Source organism: Cetorhinus maximus, chromosome 18, assembly GCF_964194155.1.
Source record: "Cetorhinus maximus chromosome 18, sCetMax3.hap1.1, whole genome shotgun sequence".
NCBI classification, from domain to species: domain Eukaryota; kingdom Metazoa; phylum Chordata; class Chondrichthyes; order Lamniformes; family Cetorhinidae; genus Cetorhinus; species Cetorhinus maximus.
Window position 1 is genome coordinate 43,119,698 of NC_135896.1, and position 24,145 is coordinate 43,143,842.

General features: G+C 39.6%; 2 protein-coding genes across 2 annotated transcripts in view; both read left to right on the top strand.

Annotated features, from left to right (window-relative positions):
- The window catches only part of dmac2l (distal membrane arm assembly component 2 like), a 391,974-nt gene that overhangs the window by 31,844 nt on the left and 335,985 nt on the right, over nt 1-24,145 (top strand). The gene's annotated exons all lie outside the window — the stretch shown is intronic.
- Nucleotides 5,790-7,180, top strand: LOC144693122 (ADP-ribosylation factor 6). The gene is made up of 2 exons (XM_078562558.1): nt 5,790-5,938; nt 6,018-7,180. The coding sequence occupies exon 2, from the start codon at nt 6,267-6,269 to the stop codon at nt 6,795-6,797; it is 531 nt and encodes a 176-aa protein (XP_078418684.1). The 5' UTR covers nt 5,790-5,938; nt 6,018-6,266; the 3' UTR covers nt 6,798-7,180.

Genomic DNA, 24,145 nt, shown 5'->3' on the forward strand with positions numbered 1-24,145 from the left:
TCAGAGACAGCATAAAAGCTAAAGAGAAAGCATACTATGCAGCGAAGAGCAGTGGGAAACCAGGGGATTGGGAAGCCTACAAAGACCAACAGAGGACAATTAAAAAAGAAATAAGGAGGGAGAAGATTAAATATGAGGGTAAACTAGCCAGTAATATAAAAGAAGATTGCAAGAGTTTTTTTTAGATATATAAAGGGTAAGAGAGAGGTAAGTGACATTGGGCCGCTGGAAAATGAAGCTGGAGAAGTAGTAGTGGGGAACAAAGAAATGGCGGAGGAACTGAATAGGTACTTTGCGTCAGTCTTCACAGTGGAAGATATGAGTGTCATCCCCAAAGTTCAAGAGAGTCGGGGGGCAGAGGTGAGTATGGTGGCCTTTACCAAGGAGAAGGTGCTAGGAAAACTGAAAGGTCTGAAGGTGGATAAATCACCTGGACCAGATGGATTACACCCCAGAGTTCTGAAGGAGATAGCTGAAGAGATAGTGGAGGCATTAGTGGTGATATTTCAGGAATCACTGGAGTCAGGGAGGGTCCCAGAGGACTGGAAAATCGCTAATGTAACCCCCCTGTTTAAGAAGGGAGTGAGGCAAAAGACGGGAAATTACAGGCCAATTAGCCTGACGTCGGTCGTTGGTAAGATTTTAGAGGCCATTATTAAGGATGAGATTTCAGAATACTTGGAAGTGCATGGTAATCAGCATGGTTTCATCAAGGGGAGGTCATGCTTGACAAATCTGTTAGAATTCTTTGAGGAGGTAACGAGTAGGTTAGACAAAGGAGAGCCAATGGATGTTATCTACTTGGACTTCCAGAAGGCCTTTGACAAGGTGCCGCACAGGAGGCTGCTCAGTAAGATAAGAGCCCATGGCGTTAGAGGCAAGGTATTAGCATGGATAGACAATTGGCTGTCTGGCAGGAGGCAGAGAGTGGGGATAAGGGGGTCCTTCTCAGGATGGCAGCCGGTGACTAGTGGAGTTCCGCAGGGGTCAGTGTTGGGACCACAACTTTTCACTTTTTACATTAATGATCTAGATGAAGGAACTGAGGGCATCCTGGCTAAGTTTGCAGATGATACAAAGATAGGTGGAGGGACAGGTAGTATTGAGGAGGCGGGGAAGCTGCAGAAGGATTTGGACAGGTTAGGAGAATGGGCAAAGAAGTGGCAGTTGGAATACAACGTGGGGAAGTGTGAGGTCATGCACTTTGGTAGGAAGAAGAGGCATAGACTATTTTCTAAATGGGGAGAGAATTCAGAAATCTGGAGTGCAAAGGGACTTGGGAGTCCTAGTCCAGGATTCTCTTAAGGTTAACTTGCAGGTTGAGTCGGTAGTTAGGAAGGCAAATGCAATGTTGGCATTTATTTTGAGAGGACTAGAATATAAAAGCAGGGATGTGCTGCTGAGGCTTTATAAGGCTCTGGTCAGACCACATTTAGAATATTGTGAGCAATTTTGGGCCCCGTATCTCAGGAAGGATGTGCTGGCCCTGGAGAGGTTCCAGAGGAGGTTGATGAGAATGATCCCAGGAATGAAAGGCTTAACATATGAGGAACGTTTGAGGACTCTGGGTCTATACTCAATGGAGTTTAGAAGGATGAGGGGGGATCTGATTGAAACTTATAGAATACTGAAAGGCCTGGATAGAGTGGACGTGGGGAAGATGTTTCCATTAATAGGAGAGACTAGGACCCGAGGGCACAGCCTCAGAGTAAAGGGAAGACCTTTTAGAACAGAGATGAGGAGAAACTTCTTTAGCCAGAGAGTGGTGAATCTATGGAATTCATTGCCACAGAAGGCTGTGGAGGCCAGGTCATTGAGTGTATTTAAGACCGAGATAGATAGGTTCTTGATTGGTAAGGGGATCAAAGGTTACGGGGAGAAGACGGGAGAATGGGGTTGAGAAACTTATCAGCCATGATTGAATGGCGGAGCAGACTCGATGGGCTGATTGGCCTAATTTCTGCTCCTATGTCTTATGGTCTAACAGGAGGTGCAACACATGCTCTTTCACCTCCTCCCTTCACCTCCAGAACTCCAAACACCCAGGTGAAACAGCAATTTATTTGTGCTTCTTTCAAGTTAAAATATGGTACTAGTATTTGCAACCTTCCAGATTCAACGTTAATTTTAAGAACTTGATATCATAACCACTGCTCCTATTTTTTTCAGACAGCTGAAGCTGTTAATGGTTCTGCTGTTGTCAATGACTGCTCCTTCAGACCTATGTTTTGTTTCTTTACTTGATTCATTACCATTCCCTTTGGCTTGCGCCATCATTTTGTTTATCATTTAATAGCTCCTACCCTCCACCCTATCACAGACTTTCCCTTTTGTTCTCTGCACCCTGGATCTGTCTGACAGCTTTTTGTCTCGTGAAATGATGGTTTGTGGCCTGGTGGTCAACTCTGTCTTAAACATTGCCTAGTGCAGTGCAATAACCGCGCTCTGGCACGGCAGTCTCTGCCACAATTGCTGCAGATGAAGGCAGTGGGCTGAGAAGGTGCAGAATTTGCTGGCCTTTGTTTTCTCTGGGCACTCCCCCTGGCTACTTGAGCTTTCCATTTCTCCTCACCTCTTGCAATGCCCCTTCGAATAGTCAGCCTCCAGAGGTCATGGATGATGGTGACTGTCTCCCAGTTGTCTGTGTCAATGTCCACCATCTTCATATTTCGCTTGCAGGTGTCCTCATAGCGGAGGTATGGATGTTGAAGATGTTGCTATTTCACACTCTCTTAATCAGCTTATACATAAAAGAGAAGCATTTTATCTAAATGGTGAGAGATTGCAGAGCTCTGAGGTGCAAAGGGATATGGGTGTCCTAGTGCATGAATCACAAAAGGCCAGTTTACCATAAAGAAGGTCTTTGGGTATACAGCTGTCATTTATCCAATGAACGTGGCCAAGCCAGCACAGACATCATTGGCTTAACAATGAGTGTATGCTGATGGAATTAGCATACTCCAGGACCTCTGAATCGGTGATCTTGTCCTTCCAAGAGATGCTGAGGATATGTTTGAGACAATGAAGGTGGAAGCTGTTCAGCATTTTCTCCTGCTTAACATATATTGTCCAAGTCTCACCACTGTATAGGTGTGGGCTAAGGACGCAGGCTTGTTAGGCTCACATTTGGTGTTCTCAATCAGCTGTTGTTCCACACTCTCTTACTCAACTTGGACATAAAAGAGAAACATATTATCTAAATGGTGAGAGATTGCAGAGCTCTGAGATGGAGCGGGATCTGGGTATCTTAGTGCATGAATAACAAAAGGCTAGTGTGCAAGTACATCAAGTAATTAGGAAAGCTACTAGAATGTTATCATTTATTGCGAGGGGAATTGAATACAAAAGCAGGGAGGTTATGCTTCAGTTGTACAGGGCACTAGGGAGACCACATTTGGAGTAGTGTGTACAATATTTAAGGAAGGATGTAAATGCGTTGGAAGTTCAGAGAAGGTTTACTAGACTAATACCTGGAATGGGTGGGTTGTCTTATGAGGAAAGGTTGTTGGACAGACTAGGCTTGTATCCACTGGAGTTTAGAAGAGTAAGAGGCGATTTGATTGAAACATGTATATATATATAAGGTCCTGAGGGGTCTTGATAAGGTGGATGTGGAGAGGATATTTCCTCTTGTGGGAGAATCTAGATCCAGGGGTCACTGTTTGAAAATAAGGGGTCGCCTATTTAAAACAGAGATGAGGCGAAGTTTTTTCACTCAGAAGATTGAGAGTCTTTGGAACTCTCTTCCTGAAAATGTGGTGGAAGCAGTCTTTGAATATTTTTAAGGCAGAAGTGGATAGATTCTTGGTAAGCAAGGGGGTTATTGGCTTGCAGATTTCAGGTTACTATCAGATCAGCCATGATCTTATTAAATGGCAGAGCAGGCTCCAGGGGCTGAATGACCTACTCCTGCTCCATGTTCGTATGACATTAACAGCTGCAGATTTTGAAAACACATGTGTTGATTTCAGCATCAAGTGACAGATTGCTGGTAATTGTGGAGCCCAGATATGTGAAGCTATCAACAACCTCCAGCATCACATTATCCATGCTGATTGATGGGTGTTGTGGCAACATCCAGGACCACGAAATTCTTTTCCGAATGAAGTTCAAACCACATTTTATGTGAGAGTCTGTCCATTTGCTGCTGATAGTATCGCTCATATGGAATGCTAATTCTCTTTGCTGCTGTCATAGATCTTCAATTCATCTGCAGAGGGTGTTCATTTACATACCAGAAACCAATGAAAAGCTGTAGAACTTTGCTCACCTGAGATCCAAGACAGAGTGCACCAAATCCTCATCAGAGTTACCCTGATCTGTAATTACTTACAAATTTAAACCTCTAACTTTTAGTTCTGACCAAAGGTCACCTACCTGAAACGTTAACTCTTTTTCCCTCTCTACAGATGCTGTGTACTTCCAGCATCTATTTTTATTTCAGATTTTCAGCATTCACATAATATTGGGCTTGTCTCTCTTTTCAATGTCAGCTACAGTAGCAGCTTGTAGATATGACCAGAAACTGATATATATTGAGCAGTGCCTATGAGGTCATTTTGCCATGGTTAGGATACAATTTAATTTGAAACAAATGTTTCCGGCCACTATAAATTGGTCACGCGAAGTTTTACACACTATAGGCTGAAAGCGGGAATTGAAGCTTACCCACTTTCATCCCACATGAGACTCCCAAAGAAAGACATAAAATGAGAGGCATGTGGAAACGATTGCTCCCTATTATATTGGTGCTGTTTATTAAGATCCTTCACACAGCTGAACATAACTTGCTTCCGACACAAAAACAGAAAATGCTGCAAATATTCAGCCCGTCAGACAGCATCTGTTAGAGAGAAAACCAGAGTCGATTACATTTCAGTCCTGAGTTTGCACTTCATACAGCTCATTCCCGCACCCAGTGGGAGGGAGCAAAGAGATTTATGACCACACCCAGCCGAGAGATTGCAAAAGCATTTAAACAGCTAGTCTTAACAGACGGTTTGTATTTTAAAATCAACGCGAGACAAATTGGTTACGCAATCCGTGCTTCTACTTGTGGAAACTATGGGGCTGAACTGCATCATTGTGGAAACTATGGGACTGAACTGCATCAGTGTTTCCAAATAGCTTGCATGTAGCCGCGTGGCCCCCCTGTCAATCAAACCACTCGCGCCCTCACTGTCAATCATACCCCCGCACTCCCGCCAGTCAATCAAACACGCACGCGCGCCCCTCCCACTGACAATCAACCACCCGCGCGCACCCCGACTGTCAATCAAACCACCGGAGCCCCGCCCACTGTCAACCAAACCCTCGGCCGCCCTTCCCACTGCCAATCAGCCCCAACGCCCTCTTCTATTGTCAACCCCCCATGTGCTGCTCCCACTGTCAATCAAACCCCGGCCGCCCTTCCCACTGCCAATCAACACCTTCGCGCGTCTCCTGCTACTGTCAATCAAACATCCGCGCGCCCCCCCCACTTTCAATCAACTCCCCCTCCCACCCCTCCCCAGTCCCCCTCCCACCCCTCCCCAGTCCCCCTCCCACCCCTCCCCAGTCCCCCTCTACTGTCAAACACACACCTCGCAGGCCCCATCCACCCGATGTCAATCAGACTCCTGGCGCGCACCCTCCCCCCGACCCCCACAGTCCCCTCCTACTGTCAATCAACCAGCCCCCTGCCGGTCATGTCCCACTTGCCAATCAAACCCCTCCCAGTCCCACCCGCCCCCGCGCGCCCTTCGCTTTGTGACGTGTCCGCGCGTGGCGCGGCTGCGCGCGAAGCCGGGAGTCACGTGGCGCCGCATGCGCAGATGGGACGGGAAGTGGCGGGTCGCTCCGCGCCTTTTCCGGTGCTGCCGAGACCGGGCTAGAGCGGAGCGGACAGGACAGGAGAGGATACGATAAGAGAGGCCGGCTTGACTTACTCAGGTAACAGGTGGCAAAAAAAAACAACACACGTTTACCGGGAGCTGCCGCTGCATTGAATATAAACTGTCTTCTTGTGACCGTTACAGAGGGAGCAAGCCTGAGTCAATGACCTTTGCCGGGAGTGTGGAGCCGGTGCTGTAGTTTGGCAACAGGAGAGGTTCAGACACTCACCGACAGCTGCTGCGAGGAATTACCGAGCCGAGTGATCCCAGAACGGGCGGCTGGGAACCCTTCAGTCCGACTGAGGCCTTTGCCCCCGCTCCAGGCCAGGCCCACTCGGTCGGCCAGCTCCACCCGCTTCTCGCTGCCGTGGTCTCTTATGTACTTTCTAGAAGATGGGAAAGGTCCTGTCGAAGATATTCGGGAACAAGGAGATGCGTATATTGATGCTTGGACTTGACGCCGCCGGTAAGACCACGATCCTGTACAAATTGAAACTGGGTCAGTCAGTCACCACCATCCCCACTGTGGGCTTCAATGTGGAGACAGTGACTTACAAGAACGTCAAATTCAATGTTTGGGACGTGGGTGGTCAGGATAAAATCCGGCCTCTGTGGCGGCACTACTATACCGGGACCCAGGGATTAATATTTGTGGTAGACTGTGCCGACAGGGATCGGATAGACGAGGCTAGGCAAGAGCTCTTACGCATCATCAACGATCGGGAGATGAGAGAAGCCATCATTCTGATATTTGCAAATAAGCAAGATTTACCCGATGCCATGAAGCCGCACGAAATTCAAGAGAAATTGGGTTTGACCCGCATCCGGGATAGAAATTGGTATGTGCAGCCGTCCTGTGCCACTTCAGGAGATGGACTGTTTGAAGGTCTTACGTGGCTAACATCCAATTACAAATCTAAATGAGCATCCAAAACTGTTTTAGACAAAAAAAAAACAATTGCCTCGGAAAATCAACCGAAAGTAATTTTGACCCTTTACTAATCATCTTTTTTGCATTTCTCTGGCATTTAGTTTGGCTTTGCTTTAGAAAGTTTCATATAAATGCGCTGAACTAATCTTGAGCGAGAACTAAATGTTAAGTATTTTGAAAGGTCTTTTTTTGAAATTATTTGCCATTATTTGAATAACTTCCTTTCTGTATCCGATTTGGGCTTTTCAACACTTTTAACTCAGTTTCGAGTTCTTCCTTCTTAATGCCTTGCTGTAGATCGCTGCTTTTACGTTCATGGAAAATTATGATGTTGGGTCTATTTCAATTAGTAAACTTGAAAGTTTATTTGAACAAATTTAGTCACTGTATAATTATTTGACGTTGCTTTTTTTTGACTCATCAGAAACAATATATTTGGGAGGCCTGTCATTTCTAAACTTAATTGGTGGGGTTTTTTGTGGAGTCAGTTGAAATGTTTCATTTTGATTATGTGTAGGGTGTGTCCATATGAAACGGATGCTTTTTTTTGCCTGTATTTTTTCCCCTAACTGCTGCAATTCAGTCTTGACCAAACTGTTACTGTTGAGAAAATGTTTACAAGTCAGTATCGATGAATATTAGGAAAAAATCTTGTGTGCCAAGTGCTTAATCAACTTATGCTATAAATACTCTAACACACGAACTTTAGCATTTACATCATCGTTCATGTGTTACAACCACTGTTGGCTAAGATAATGCACACCCAAAATTAATTTGCATTCCTTCCTCTCTGAAGGAAAAAGAGATAAAGGGTGGGTAAAATGAAATTGACTATTTGGTCATGTGGAGGGATAAATACTGACATGGATTAATTGAACCAAGTGACCTGTTCCTGTTATAACTTCCATGTGTTACTATATGATTCCAATTCCAATTTAGTGATTTTGTTTTTCCCCCACCCTCCTAAAAATGACTAGTTTCTGATGCCAGACAAAATTAATTTGGGTCAAAGTTAAAAATCAGCAGGACGAACAATGCTGTATATTAAAATAAAGCAATATGCCAAACCTCAGGTAGCATGGAAAAACAAATTCTAAGTTTGTGTTTGGGGCTGGTGGTCCTGAATGCCAAAGCTGACATTTAATGCATTCTTGCTTATGTTTGAAAATTAGCATATTTAAATTCACTGCAGTCTTTTACTGTTTCATTGCAAACTGAATAGTTCAGTTGATAGGTTCTTAGCATTTTTGAGTGCTGACATGCAACTTCCTGCGTCTGTGGCTTCTCTCAGAATAGAGAATAAAGGTCTTGGAGAGGTAAGGCCAGCTTTACATCTGATACAAAATAGTCACGTGTGCAAATTTTGAAGGTTCAGTATTTTGGAAAAAGTAAAATCTACACACACATCATTGCTCTTGAAATACCATTGCCCAAAATTTAGTTTTTAGTAAGATGTATTAGTAGCTTTTACAGTTAATTATAAGTGCTAATTTTAAAATTATAATCTTAACTAGTTTCTTAAATCTATTATCTAAATATACTTTGCTATGTAGAATATATTTTAAGATGTCTATTTGGAAAATAAGATCATTATGCACTTCCCAAATACTGGCTAGAAGCTCAAACCTCAAGTTTTTAGGTGATTTAGGGTAGCCAGGTCATTTTAATTTGCATTAGATTGTAGTTGAGCTAATAGCATTCAATGCTGGTTGAATGTTCTAACATTTGGGTGGGGTATTAATCTGACTTCATAGAGATTTATAATTTTGTACTAAAAATAAATCCATTCAGTTGAACGGTGAATTAGTAAGTGAAGTTATAGTTTAAAAAGTATGATATGAGCTTCAAATAACTTGCACTAAACCTGGACGAGATTTTTCTGGCTCTATTCTGAGAATAGTTATTCAAATGGTACAATAAACCACTAAACCCAGTATGCATTAGCAAAGACTCCATATCTAATGAATGTGGATGCTAAATTATCCAAAGGGGAGAAATACTTTGTTTTGAAAATCTATAACTAAAATGTCTGTTACATTAACTTCATACTAATTGCAGCCGCAATGGGGGAAATTATTGCAAATTTATGAGACATCAAATTAAGAAGGCTGGAATAGTAATAAAGCCTTGTCTTTTTACCTCGAAGACTTAAATGTTATGGAAGTGTCCTTTTTCAGGCTGGCAAGTTTCTAAGTGAATTGTACAGTGATAAGGTGGTTTGAAGCATAAAATATACATAATTTGATAAATTTGCAGCCCTGACATGATGTGGAAAATGGATGAACAAAGAATCCGTGCCTAATAAATTATGAAAATAATGAAAGATAAGGGTAGGTGGGGAGGGTATGTGCTTGTATAGATGAAGACAATTATATTGCAATTTTGTTCAAAATATTGAAAATTATTGTTGAAAAATCTACTTAGATTGTTTATCATTCTCTAGTTTTTAAAAAAAAAAGAAAAAATTGGACTTTGTTCAAAGTACAGGACAGACAAAATGTGCCTGTAGAAAGGTACTAAAATAAACTTGATCCTCCTCCAAGCTTAAAGTATGTCTTATGTTATTTACAATTTGATATAAGCTAAATTGGTGTTCAATTTTCTCTCTCTAAAGGCTGGTTTACATTGTTTTCACCCTTTCTTATATTGAATTTACTGTCTCAATAGAATTTTTTTAATTTGTTCTTGGGATGTGGGCGATGCTCGCATGTCAATATTTACCATCCATTTCTTGTTGCCTTAAGGGCCTAAGAGTCAACCACGTTATGTAGATGAGAAAAAAGGAAGACTCAAGGGGTGGCATATTTCCTCCTTTTGTAGGCTAATAATGAACAAGTTGGGTTTTTACAACAGTCCAACATCTTTGGTTTTTCTTGCTTTAACCCACAAATTAGTAGATTTATTGAATTAATTTTCTCAAAGGATTTGAACTTGTGCCACCTATTCATGCCACTGCATCTACATAAACTAGTGTTTAGACAATCAACTTTTTGTATAATTGGTGCTTGCTTTTCAAAAAGGTGTTGAGAATCAGTGGAGCTGCATCTGCAGACCATACTGATCTAAACTTAGATCTGTAAGCATTAGAAATTCTTGACCAGTTACCTTTTAAGATGGTCTTTGAATATAAGCAATTTGATTTAAACCAATTTACTTTGGAATATGTTGGCAGTAGAAACCACTGCACTGTCTAGTTTGTTTCTTGAGAGGGTCAGAAGTTTTAACTTTTTTTTTACATCTGATGAGCTGCTAATTGACTATTGAGAGGCATGTGACAATCTGGCTAAGTGTAGGCTTTTGTATTGCCCACCTTCTGTTAAAGTATCTCCCTAACTTCATATTCCATTTGAATTTTTCATGTTAATTATTTTAGAAAACAAGCATGATTCATAATGAATTTAGGACAGCACCTTGTTAAAACTTGTATTGTAAAGAATTGTGATTTTGTTTTCCACTGTATTTTACAATTTATTTTACATTTTTAAAATTGTTTCTTCCATTTCTTCTAAATGGAGCTATTCACAGAGGTCAAACCTGTAATGGTGGGCTTTGCAATTAGGATTGATGTTTGGAAGCATTTGTGGAAAGAGAGATGCTGATAATTTTATTTCCCCCAATATACAGACTTCTGATGAAACCCTGGAAATGTTTTAGAAATAACTGAACTTTCGTTAGAAGGCAATTACTTTGTTCATAGCAGATGACTCTGCTTACCTGAAAAGATTGCAAAGGCCCAAAATAAGCAAAGTGTTGAATTTTGATTTTATGAAAATATGTTCAAAGTGCCGTGTGCCGTTTGTAATTTAAGTGTTTGCTAACAAAATGTTTTGAAATTCAAACATTTCATCAAAAAGTCACAGGAACACAATCTTGAAGTTTTGTTAAACAAATTTGTGATAACAGTCCTTTGTGCATAGTGATGCATGGTGTGTTATCCATTCAAAATAATGGGCAGTGCCTACATTGCCCAAATTACTCTGGTAAGAATAATTTGAAGTGTAACAGTTCAGCTGTATTTAAATGCAGGTTATGTCTGTGGCAGAACTATCCAGTGTGGTGCAGTTGCCATAAATAATTCTTGAGCCTTTGGGAGATTGCATGTCTTGAGGTTTTGATGTCTGACTGATAAACCAAATGTAAATACAGTGTGGTGATAAGCTACAATTAAAAAACATTTCAGTTATATTTGTAAAGGGGTTTTCCTTAATTTCACAATTGAGATCACTTTACTGCATGCAGTAGTTTAAGATCCTGCAAATGTGACAGCTTCATTAAACTAAAATATACATTTTCCAAAATATCTTGTCAAGCAATACCCTTCTTTCTCTGCACTTAATTCAACAACAGACACCAGCATTCTTTCTGTAAATAAGTAGGAAAGTTATACTACAATGTAGTGAGAAAACATCTTTCCCTGCTATTTGAAGCAGTCTAACTAGAATCCTAGGTGTTCAAACAGGTTAAAAAGCATTTAATGTCAACCTGACACTCCATCTCCTGTCTCCCATCTTAACAGCTGAATTAATTGGGTGGGGACCTTGGGGAGAAAAATGGGGAAGTAGCAGTATTGTGCTTCACTTATTATCTTTCGAAACAGCTTTGACCAGTTACTTAAAATAAAACTTAAACTCCCAAAGCCTAGTTTTTCACTTATTAATTACAAGGCTTGAAACTGTTTATGCCCTAAACAGTTATTCCTTGTTCAAGGATTACAGTTCTGTTTGAAGAATCATGATAAACTGAAGTTAGTGTGTAGTAGCTGTTAATGTAGAAATGTAAGCTTGTAAAATTTTGACTACTGTAATTCTGCAATTTGAACTCCTTCAATCTTTTCCACAAGATGTTGCTGTACTTTTTCTGGTGCCTGATTTATCACAAGTTTATATTTCTTGTTTAAAATTTTACAGCTTGCTAAAACTTCTGAATTTTTTAGGTTAGTATTCAACAAGAGTGAGAATTTGTCTCAAAAAAGGTCATGGACTTGTTTTAAAGTAACCATTAGCTTGACCAAAATATTGTCTGGCATAGGGATCTCCAGTGCCTTTGCCTAAAAGTTAAATTATCCTTATACAATTTGACATGAGCTGTATTTGTCAGTACAACATCAAATCGCTTTTCTTTATATAGTGCTTTTAACATAAGACATCCTGAGGTACTTCACAAGTGTTAGAGCAAAGATTTGACACCAGACCACCTGAGATATTGGGTCAGATGATATAAAAGTTGATTGAAGGTAGGTTTTAAGAATGGTTTAGGCTGGTAGTCCCAGAGCATTTTGCCGTGGCAACTGAAGGCGTGGCCACCAATGGTGGACTGATTAAAATTGGAATGCTCAAGAGGCCAGAATTAGTTGAGTGCAGATATCTGAAGGTTGAGGGGTTTAGGGAGATTAGAAGAGTGATTGAGAGGTAAGGCAATGGAGAAATTTGGGGGGGGAAAATGAGAATTTTAAAATTGCCTCATTGTAGGTCAGCAAAGACAGCTGATGGGTGAATAGGACTTGGAGCGAGTTAGGGTGCAAGCAACAGAGTTTTGGATGACCAAGTTTACAAAGGCGTTGAGCATGGGAGGCCAGCCATGGATGTATTAGAATAGTCATCTGGACTACAGTAATGTGTTGTTAAATCTGCTGTAGGCCAAGTAAACGGGCTTCTTCCTCAATGGTGTTTTTATTATTCATTGCCTCAAATTATACGCTACCTGTGGCAGACTTGTAACCATTAGCACTTCACTCTGGTATTTCAAACACAACTAGTACTTGCAGTGACAGAACACAATTATAAAGTCCAAATGGAGGTATGCAAATTTCTCACATTCCATTCCACTTTACTTGGTGACAATAGGAATGCAATTTAAAGAGTTCTAGGTCATCTTTTATAATAACCACATTGAAGACATATGATTAGATCACTGCATTCAAATCTTATATGCATATGAGGTGTAGGGCATTAGTTGAGCTTGTATTGGTTTGGTAGTTCTGTTAAACCAACTGGCAGATGGCTGCCAGCGCCTTGGAATCCCAAAACTTAAAAATGAAACTGTTTCTGTTTGAAAGAAATGAATATAACTTGTGTTGCTGCACAAACTCTTGTTTTGTACAAGGGCAAATCATGAATGTATTAGCCTTCACCTGTCCTTGGCTTTAGAGGCAGTGCACCTGTACAGGAGAAGCAGTTTGTGGCATTGCATTAAAAAACTGGTTTTCACTAAAAGGTAATTCCAAGCAGTGGTTTGGTTTAGCTGAAGCCCCTTGGAGGGTAAATATTCCATGGGAATCAGCTAACTTGCTATGTCCACCTCATAAGCTGTTATCACACCTTAGTTCTGTCTGATAAACTGTATAGCTCTTGGATTGTATCTTTAATAGTGACTTCTCCAGCATACGTTTAGTAAAGTTACTATGATGTACATAATCATGTTTACCTAGTAAGGATTGTTCTGGAAATGTTTTTTCTCTCCATTTTTTCCATTGCCTTTGCAATTACTTCACCTTCCTCTGTGTACTGTCCATTTAAATTATATCATGACTGACAGTGGCATACAAGGCTCCTAGGTTTCTGTCAGTGTTACCTTGGTGTGTCTTTTGGTGATGTGAGCAGCATCAATATAATGCCAACAACACTTCAGCTTGACACCATCCCAGACCATGCAACTGGCTTGATTGGCACCCCATCCAGCACCTTAAAACCTTTACCCCCTCCATCACCGGTGCACCATGGCTGCAGTGTGTGCCACCTAAAAAATGCATTGCATGAATTTGTCAATGTTTCTTTGACAGTACAAGAAATTTTTTAAGACAAAATCTCAAACCTGCAACCTTTACCACCTTGGACAAGGAAGCAACACCACAACTACAAGTTCCCCTCCCAAGTAACATGTCATCCTGAGTTGGCAGTATGTCACCATTCCCTGATTGTTGCTGGGTCAATATCCCCAATCCCATCTAACAGCACTGTGGGTCACCGACACCACGCAGAAGACAACTCATCACACTTTTTTCAAGGACTGTTACAGATGGACAATAAATACTGGCCTTGACCACAATACACATTTCCCATGAATAAATTCAGTGATCAAGGTTTTTCTATTACTTTTTCCCTGTGTTTATTATGCTAACCACCAAGCAAGCATTGCCTTGGCACCATTTTGGTAATGAGTAAAACAGCTGGTATGGGGACTTGGGAACTTGAAGGTTTGTAAAGTCTGAGCTTATATATTGCTGTTTTGAGTGACACTCGGGTTAAAATACATAAATGGACAGTTCTGCAGCTTGTGTAAGAAAAGTACAGCATTACACGTGTTGCAGCTTCCTATACTGGCATGTTTAACTTTGTCAAGAACCTTTGGTTATTTATTAAAGATCACCTCTATCAAACTACTCGCGCAGCTACCAACTCCAGAATAAAGGCACTTGTATGGATAATGGTTGTTATGTTTCTCTTGACTGCAGTTGAAGTGAAATGTGTATCTTTTAACATGTTTGACCATTTCAAACATTACTTCTAAAATTAGGAGTAATGTTTTGACACCTGCCTAAAATGGATAAAGGGTTTTTGAGAGGTGCATAAATCTTGAATTTGTCGGCATCAGACCTATTCATGAAACTGAACAACCAATTTATATGAACCGGGCCTGTGAAACCTCAGATGGACAAAATGTACTAGCTACTCTGAAGAAGTGAACCTTGGGCAAGAATTTTACTTTGGCAATTCTAGTTTATAAACTAGAGAGAATGCAATATACCCACATCCCCATGTACTTTAATCTCTCTAATGGTTAGTTTGTGCATTTAAACGGCTTTGAGCTGAATTCTTGTGTTCTAGAATTCATTTTCAGAAAAGCCGTTGTTTAAAAAGTAAATGCTATTTTAATCAATGGTGTACGCACAATTGATTGGAGAATAGGATGCCAATTTGAAAGTATCCCTTATTCACTTCTCAGCCCTGTTTCAACTGAAAAAATATTCTTTTCCTCTTCCTGACTCCTGAAACTGTTAAATATAGGCCAAAGAATATGGTGTGATTGGGTGAAATACTTAAAGTAGAATTTAGCTACCTCTTCGTTGAGATGCAAAGTTAGAAATTCTCTTTGATGGAAGGAAGCCTGCGTAGAGAGTAATAACGTAAGAAATCAGTTTTTTGGTAACACATTACAATTAAAGGCTGACAATTAGAGGATTTTAAGCTTGGTATGCTTAACTTCGTTAGTAACTTCAATTTTTGATTTTCTCAGTTGCCACTGAAAATACTGCCCCTTCTATTGGTTTTGGTAGTGTTTCCACAATGCTTTCGAGTAGAATTGGCAAGTGTAACACAAGTTAATTATTTTTGCCTAGTGTCTGACGGGTAGCTGTTCCTAAACAAGTCACAGTGCAAGTAAGTAGTCTTTTAAATATTGCAATTCATATTCTTGTATCAAGCAGATACAGCAAGTGATTAGGAAGGCAAATTGAATGTTAACATTTATTGCAAGAGTAATAAAGTATAAAAGTAGGGAAGTGTTGCTGCACCTGTACAAGGCTTTGGTACTCCAGATCTGGTCTAGCTGTATAGTTTTGATGATAAAGGGTTTAATTGCATTAGAAGTAGTTCAGAGAAGGTTCATGACTGCTTCTTGGAATGAAAGGATTATTTTGAGGAAAGGTTGAACAGGTTGGGCTTGCACTCATTGAAGTTAAGAAAAATGAGAGGTGATCTTATTGAAACAGATTTTGAGAGGACTTGACAGGGTGGCTGCTGAGAGGATGTTTCCCCTTGCTGGGGAGTCTAGAACTAGGGGATATAGTTTTAAAAATTAGGGGCCTCCCATTTAAGACTGAGCTAAGGAGAAAATTTTTTGACAGCCAATGACCTATGGAATTCTCTTCCCCAAAAAGCAGTGGAGGCAAGGTCATTGAATATATTCAAGGCTAAGTCTAAGTTAGATTTTTGATCAACAAGGGAGTCACAAATTATGGAGGGTACACATGGGGAAGTGGGGTTAAGACCACGATCGTCAACCAAGATCTTAGCGAATGGCAAAGATGGCTGGCAGGGCCGAATTGCCTACTAGTTCGTGTGTTTTTGTTCAATGCAGTGTTACAACTTTTTAGCTTGAGGCTGAGGAGGGGAGTAATTTAAGCTTAAAAATGCTGTTGTTATTTGTATATAGCAACTCCACTTTAAACTTAATCAGATATTCAAAATCCAGGTCTCAAAACTGTTCAAGGATGTAAAAAGAGTTACTCATTAATTTAATTTTGTCCATAGTGATAAGAAATTTTAGGGAAAAAACTACATTAGCCTGGTTCCCACAGTTGCAATCTTCATCATTTTGTCCACTTGCTAGATGATTGTTTGTAAATATACAAATATCATGAATTCATAGAATGGTTACAGCACAGAAGGAGGCTGTTTAAGAGCAACTCACCTAGTCCCACTCTTCCCTCTTTTCCCCATGGGCCTGCAAATATTTTCTCTTTAGTTAATTATCCAATTCTCTTTTGAAGGCCTCAATTGAATCTGTCTCCACCACACACTTGGGCAGTGCATTTCAGATCCTAACCCCACTGCATAAGAATGAATAAGTTTAGTTTTTCCTCATGTTGCCATTGGTCCTTTTGCTAATCACCTTAAATCGGTATCCTCTGGTTCTTGATTCTTCTACCAACAAGAACAGGCTCTCCTTATACTCTGCCTAGACCCTTCATGATTTTGAACATCTCCATTAAATCTTCTTAATCATCTTGTTCTCGCAGATGAACAGCCCAAACTTCAATCTATCCTCAGAAGCCTGGGACTTAAGAGTAGGAGTAGGCCGTTCAACCCTTTGAGCATGCTCTGCCATTCAATAAGATCATGGCTGACCTGGTTGTCTCAACTCCACTTTCCTGTCTGCCCCCCAAAACCTTTGATTCCCTTGTTCATCAAAAATCTAACACTGCCTTGAATAAATTCAATGACACAGCCTCCAATGCTTTCTGATAATTCCACATACTAACAACCCCCAGAGAAAAAGTCTCCTCTTCACAGGAGCCATTCTCGTTTTCTGTACCCTCTCTAATGCCTTCACATCCTTCCTGAAGTGTGATGTGCTGAATTGGACACAATACTCCAGTTGAAGCCAAATCTCTATTTTATGCAGGTTTATCATAAAATCTGTTTGGGCTCTATGCCCCTAATTATTAAGCCCAGGATCCCATGTGCTGCTTTAACTGTTTTCTCGACCTTTCCTTCTACCTTCAATGACTGCCAGGTGCCTCAGCTCCTTCACCCTCTTTAGAACTGTAACCTTTATTTTATATTGCCCCTCTCCATTCTTCCTACCCAAATGAATCAATTCACACTTCTCTGCATTAAATTTCATCTGCCAATTGCCTGCCCATTCCACCACCCTGTCTGCCCTCTTGAAGTTTATATATGATCTTTTTCAATCTTTAATTTTTTTCATTTTAAACTTAATGATGCTGTGCTGCTTTCAAAGAGAGGAGTGAAATCTTTTGGAAGCGTATAAGTCTAGTAGCTAAAAGCATTTGCCAGACAGGTTTTGCTGTTTGTTTGCAAGACATGCCACTGAAAAGATACATAGATTTGAAGTTGGGGTTGGACATTCTCAAAGGTAGAGGGAAGTACCCATGATCGATCTAAAGTAATACCTAAAATCTAATGTAAAGAGCTTAGAAGAGACCCAAAAGTGGAAGAGCAATTATTTTCCATTGTTAATCCATATCTTCTCTACAGGGGTGAGAAGAGAATTACCCTGAAATAGAAATTGAATATAAAGTTGAATATAAAGGCTTACAGTTTGCAATGCTTGGGAATGCTTTATTTACAGTTTGCTACATTACAAAGAAAAATTGAAGGTTTGATCCCAAACATAACATTATGTTATTAGTTGCTTACATTTTAGTTGTTTGATTTACTAAAACTATAGATTTTGCTTTTTGAAATGCTGGGAAAATCCTGTCAGTATTTCCTTGACTTCTGCATATAGCGCGCTCTTCCCCCTGTTTTGCATTATTAAGTATAATTTCTAAACTCATGTAGATTGGTTTTACTGATGAATAGCCAACAAGACAATCCCATTTAGAAATACAGGTTTTCATGTAAAAACCTGCCACAACCAAAAAAAATTAGTGTTTTATATTTCAAAAATTGTTTATATAATAGTCAATTGAAGTAATCTAGGCTAATCATACAAACAGAGAACAATGGGATTCTGTCAAGTGGCTGATTCCAATAGTGCACTTTGATTTTGTTATACTAAAAACGTAACTGAGAAAAATAAGTTACAATGTACTGATTTGTTGTAATCAGTTTTGTCCAATGGTAGTTTTTCTGTTTGCAATACTAATTATTTTCGGACAGCTGTAATGGAAAAAATTACGCCAAAGGCCTTGGACCTTATAAAAACTTGGTGGTTTGAAGACAGTGAATTACAACCTTTGAAGCAACAGAACTATTTCTTATATCCATATTCAATACTTCAGGGGCAACTTTTGTAATGTTCCATTTGTTTTTACCCAGATAAATAACTTTAGGTTCTTACCAAGCTTGGTAGGCTGCATTTAATATACTGGTTATATTGTCAGGTGAAATGCCATTTGGACAAGTATTGAATCTCTATTATATGCTGAATTTTGGGGTGCTTTGTTGGAAATATTAAACCAATATTGGAAAATTAGTCACTGCCTTGAGAGAGCTTAATTCAAAAATCATTCAGACAGCACTATATAATGTTAATTTGAACTCAGGTGTATTATTTAGTATTTATCTGGTGCCAGTTTACCGTAGACTTTTTGTTACATTGTAGCATCAAATATGGTAACATGTTACCCTCATCTTGATTCAGAATACAGAATTGATGGATCTTTGGGAGGCCCCATGTTTGTGTATTGGATTAAAAAGTACATGAAGTAGCCTATCACCTGTATTAAACTAGTTTCCACACAATGGTTGCTATTAAAGCCCAATAAGCTTCACTAAATGAGAAGTGTTCTGTGGTAAGTGGTAACCTTATTTACTAAATGATTTTTCCATTATACATGCCAATCTATAAAAACTATTACTGCATTAATCTATTTCAGATGTTGTTCATGAAAGCTGCTGTTTTCCAAGTTGAAGTGAAAATAAAAAAATAAATATTCAGTTACAAAGAAACTGATATTACCCCAGTAACTGATATTACCTTCAAACTGACCTTAGAACAGAGTTGTCCCTCAGTAGCATTGCATGATGTTTCTGTCTGACTACCATAAACAAGGCCATAGAAAAACTGAGAGTAATTTCATTAATACATCTCTTAAACTGAAAGCAAATTTCGAGTACTGTTTTCTGCACTGTCACTCATTACAAACGTAGCAGTTGCCACATTTTCAAGTCTATATCGAGTACTGTAGCCTAGAAACAGTGACTGTGAACTTAACCTTCATGTGACACTTGTGGAGTATTGTATATCAATCACATGGCACATAAGTTGTTTTTTTAAATCTTCGTTTAGAGCCTTTCACAACTCTGAGACGGTATTTTCTGTCTTTTTCACTACTAGACAACAATATTCCTTTAGTTTTGAAGAAATATTCGCCAATAATTTACAAGTTTTTCCTTTTGCAAATTGAGTACAGTATCATTCAAATTCTTTGTTTTGTCAATTAGATAAACTAATTTACTAGAACAATTCCTCCACTCCAAACAACAGTAAACTAGCAATGGATCCATTTTGCTTAGTTCTAGCAATTTCACGAGTTAAAAATCGTTCTTGACAATTATCAGTTGATAGTTGCTGGGATATGGTTTCATGAGTACAGATGGCCTAATATTGCCTCTCCCAAGTGGCCATTATTTATAGCATTGGTGGTAAATGACAGTAGGTATCATGGAATTGGAGGTGCAAGACATCTTAGTAGTCATCTGCACTTCCAGGAGAAATTGCTTGATAGAGATTGACAGCAGTAACCCTGATTGGCTTCTCTCTCCGTCTCCCTGCCACCCTGCCAAAAAAAACCCAAGGGCACTGAAGCTAATTGTGAAGTTTCTACTGCCCTGGCTAGGATGAACTTACTAGGCATAGACAAGGGAATGAACCCAGTGCCTTCTTGTAATGCTGCACTACTCACTGAGCCATAGAGCATTTTTAAATTTGCCAAGCTAATCATTACTCAGAATTTTATTTTTAAAAAGAATAGTGCAGCCCTATCTGTTGGTGAAAAAAATCAATCTATGGTGGCAACTCCAGATCTGAAGTATCCATTAAATTACATGAATGTCAAGTGGTCATCTATTGTCAGGAAATTCAAATTGGTTCATTTTTAATCTTAACTGGTAAGTAGCTCAAATTCATAAGTTTAAAATTAGTCTTCCTAAGAGTAACCCATATGTTAAGACCATAAGATGTAGGAGCAGAAGCAGGCCATTCAGCCCATCGAGTCTGCTCTGCCATTCAATGAGATCATGGCTGACCTGATGATCCTCAACCCCACTTTGCTGCCTTTCCCCATAACCCTTGATTCCCATACTGATTAAAAATCTATCTCAGCCTTGAATATACTTAACAACCAAGCCTCTTACAGCCCTCTTATGGTAAAGAATTTCACAGATCGACTACCCTCAGAAGAAATTGGGTATCCCCTTACTCTGAGATTATGCCCTGTGGCCATAGACTCTCCCACAAGGGGAAACAATCTCTCAGCATCTACCCTATCAAGCCCCCTAAGAATCTTATATTTCAATAAAGCCACCTCTTATTCTTAACTCCAATGAGTACAGGCCCAACCGACTCAACCTCTCTCAAAACCCTTCCATCCCCAGGATCAACCTAATGAACCTTCTCTGGACTGCCTCAATGCCAGTATATCTTTCCTTAGATAAAGGGACCAAAACTGTTCACAGTATTCTAGGCATGGTCTAACTCGTGCCTTGTATAGTTTTAGCAAGACTTCCCTATTTTTTTACTCCATTCCCTTAGAAATGAAGGCCAACATTCCATTTGCCTTACCTATTAACTGCTGAACTTGAATGCTAGCTTTTTTGGATTTGTGCACGAGGACTCCCAAAACCCTCTGTGCTGCAGCTTTCTTCAGTCTTTCTCCATTTAAATAATATTCAGCTCCTCTATTCTTCCTGCCAAAGTGCATAACCTCTCACTTTCCCACATTGTATTCCATCTGCCATGTTTTTGCCCACTCACTTAACCTGTTTATATCCCTCTGTAGACTGTGTCATCCTCACCACTTGCCTTCCCACCTATTTTTGTCATCCGCAAGCTTGGCAATAGTACATTAATTTCCCTCATCCAAGTCATTAATATATATTGTAAATAATTGTGGCCCCAGCACTGATCCCTGTGGCACTCCACTAGTTACAGGTTACCATCCTGAAAATGCCCCCCCCCACCTTCCCCCACCACTGTATCCCAACTCTGTCTTCCAATTGTTAGCCAGTCCTCTATCCATGCTAATATACTACCCCCAACACCATGGGCTCTTATTTATTACGTAGCCTTATGTGTGGTACCTTATCAAACACCTTTTGGAAATCCAAATATATTACATCTACTGGTTCCCATTTATCTATCTTGCTTGTTACGTCAAAGAATTCTAATAAATTTGTCAGGCATGATTTCCCCTTCATGAAGCCATGCTGATTCTGCTTGATTTAGATTATGCATTTCCAAATGCCCTGCTATTGCATCCTTTATAATAGACTCCAACATTTTCCCAATGACAGATGTTAAGCTAACTGGCCTATAGTTACCTGTTTTTTGTCTCCCTTTTTGAATAGGGTGTTACATTGGCAGTTTTCCAATCCTTTGGGAGTTTTCCAGAACCTAAGGACTTTTGGAAGCTTGTTACCAGTGCATCCGCTACCTCTGCAGCTATTTCCTTTAATATTCTAGGATGCAACCCATCAGGTCCAGATGACTTATCGGCCTTTAGCCCTATTAGTTTCCCTAGTACTTTTTCTCCAGTGATACTTAATTGTATTTATTTCCCACCCCCCCCCCACCTTTTTGCCCCATGATTATTTAGTATTTTTGGTATGCTATTAGTGTCTTCTACCGTGCCCACTAATGTAAAGTATTTATTCAACTCTTCTGCCATTTTCTGATTTCCCATTATTATTTCATGTTAAAATAAAGAAAAAAGAATCTCACTTATATAGTAGTTTTCACAACCATTAGATGTCTCAAAGTATTTTACAGACAATTAAATACTTTTGAAGTGCAGTGTTACGACCACATGAAGAGGGGTGAAATGACTCACTCACTCTTCCGCTCCATGTTTGACCGTAACAGGTTTTTTTGGTAAATTTAGAGAGGATGGGCTTTGCCAATTCTATAGGAGTCCCACTATTTATACTTTTAGGTCGTAACAAATTAGTCAGACAGGTTTTATTAGGTTTAAATAAAGAATAGATAAATTTATTGAAACTATTTCCCGAACTTAAAAAAAAAAACTAGGTAAATAGCAACCATCATTCATTCGCCTGGGACCATATGCACCAGCACAGATGGCAGAGTAGGAGGTTAGGCTAATAGGATTTTCACAGTTCATGAAAAACAAAAGAGGAGTATATGGTTAACTGTTCCTTGGCTGGTCTCAATGCAACAATTCCACAATTTGGCCGTTTGCTCAGTTGTCTTGGGTGTAGTTTTGTGGAGCAAATTTCCACTTTTTTTTCCCAAAAGACCTCCATTTGTAGTGGATTTCTCTTTTGGATGGTTACTTTACAAACTGGGCACAATACTTCCAAGAACGAAGATAGAAAGTCCACAGCTTCAGACAGCCGATGTTCAGTACAGCATTATCTTCTTTTCCCCCTCTACTGCTTGGTAAGGCCTCAAAGCACCTTGCTAGCTGTATATTCCAGAGAAGTTCTAGTAGTTCGTGTGTTTCAGAACAGGTAATTGCACTTTAATGTCTCATCTCAGAAGCATTGAAGAGTCTTGGTGTGAAGCCAACAAGGGATGGGGTCTTTCATCCTCCCCATGGGGCTGAGTGTCTGTTTTCTCATCCCACTTGGTGGAATGCAAAGTTGTATGTATTGTAGCAGTTTGAGTAGTTTAGTCATCCTCTCTTAGAGGGTTTCAGTTTTTAAAAACCTAGCCAGAAAAATTAGTAATTGTAGATTTAAAAAGCACATCTTCATTACTGCAGTCACTGTATAATGTAGGAAGTGCATAAACAATTTCCAAAATTTTGAAATGGAATGAATCAGATTTCTATGTCCTTTAACAAAATATTGAACGCAGGAATAATTGTATGCCTTAGTTAAGTTTATCCCTCCCCTGTTTCGAGGAAAATAATGAACTCTTCAAATATTGTTATAATTTATTCTAGGAATTTAATGGTTTGCTTATGAACAAGAATTTCTTCTAATTAGTGTATCTCAGTTACTTGAGGTGACATTTCAGCCAACTTGTTATGCATATACAATTCAAGTGATCTATGGACAGTTTAAAAAAGACTCAAAATACGTTACTTATAAAAGATGAGAATGAGATATCATCATCTTTAATAGAACCTATGATGGGAAGTGTAGATTGTTCATACAGGTGTACAAGCCAGTAGAATATCTTAACATTGTGTCTGAAGCAATAATTGTAGCTTTGAATTAAAACTGAAAAGTTCTTTCCTAATTTGGCAGGGTGCTTATCTGCATTTATAGTATTTTTTGGCTTTGTTGAGTTTGTGTATTGTAGCAGGATTGCATCATGAGGGAGCTAATTACTAGATTCTATTATCTGCTTACTGCAAGAAAAGCAATTTGTTAGGCAGGTTTTTGATCTACAAGGGTCTGAAGACTTCCGAGGGGCAGACAGAAAAGTGGAGTTGAGGCAGATCAGTCATGGCCTTACTAAACAGTGGAACAGGCTCAAGAGGCTGAATGGCTCACTCCTCCTATTTCTTGCCTTATGTAATGTGTTGATGGTGCAAGATTTGGGAAATCCAAGCTGAAGGTGATAAGTCTTGCAAAACTTTCAGTAGCACTGGAAAATTATGATTAGATTCATAGTTGCATGTCTCATTTTCACTGGGGAACACTGTAGAATTTTTTTTTAGTAAAGAATGCCAACTAAGTTTGAACAGTCTTTTTTGGTTTATTCCACAGTTTCCTTTTACATATGCTGTTTATCTGTTTGGTTGTTAAGACCATTTTTCTTCTTCGTCTAACATTGCTTCTGCTTCTACTCCTCACCATGATTGCCAGGACCATAATCTCTACCTTTATCACCTTCAGCTTGGATTTCCCAAATCTTGCACCGTCAACACATTACATAAGGCAAGAAATAGGAGCAGGAGTAAGCCATTCAGCCCCTTGAGCCTGTTCCACTGTTTAGTACGACCATGGCTGATCTGATCATT

Coding starts and splice junctions, on each gene's coding strand:
- LOC144693122 (XM_078562558.1), top strand. CDS start 6,267: ATGGGAAAGGTCCTGTCGAAGATATTCGGGAACAAGGAGATGCGTATA.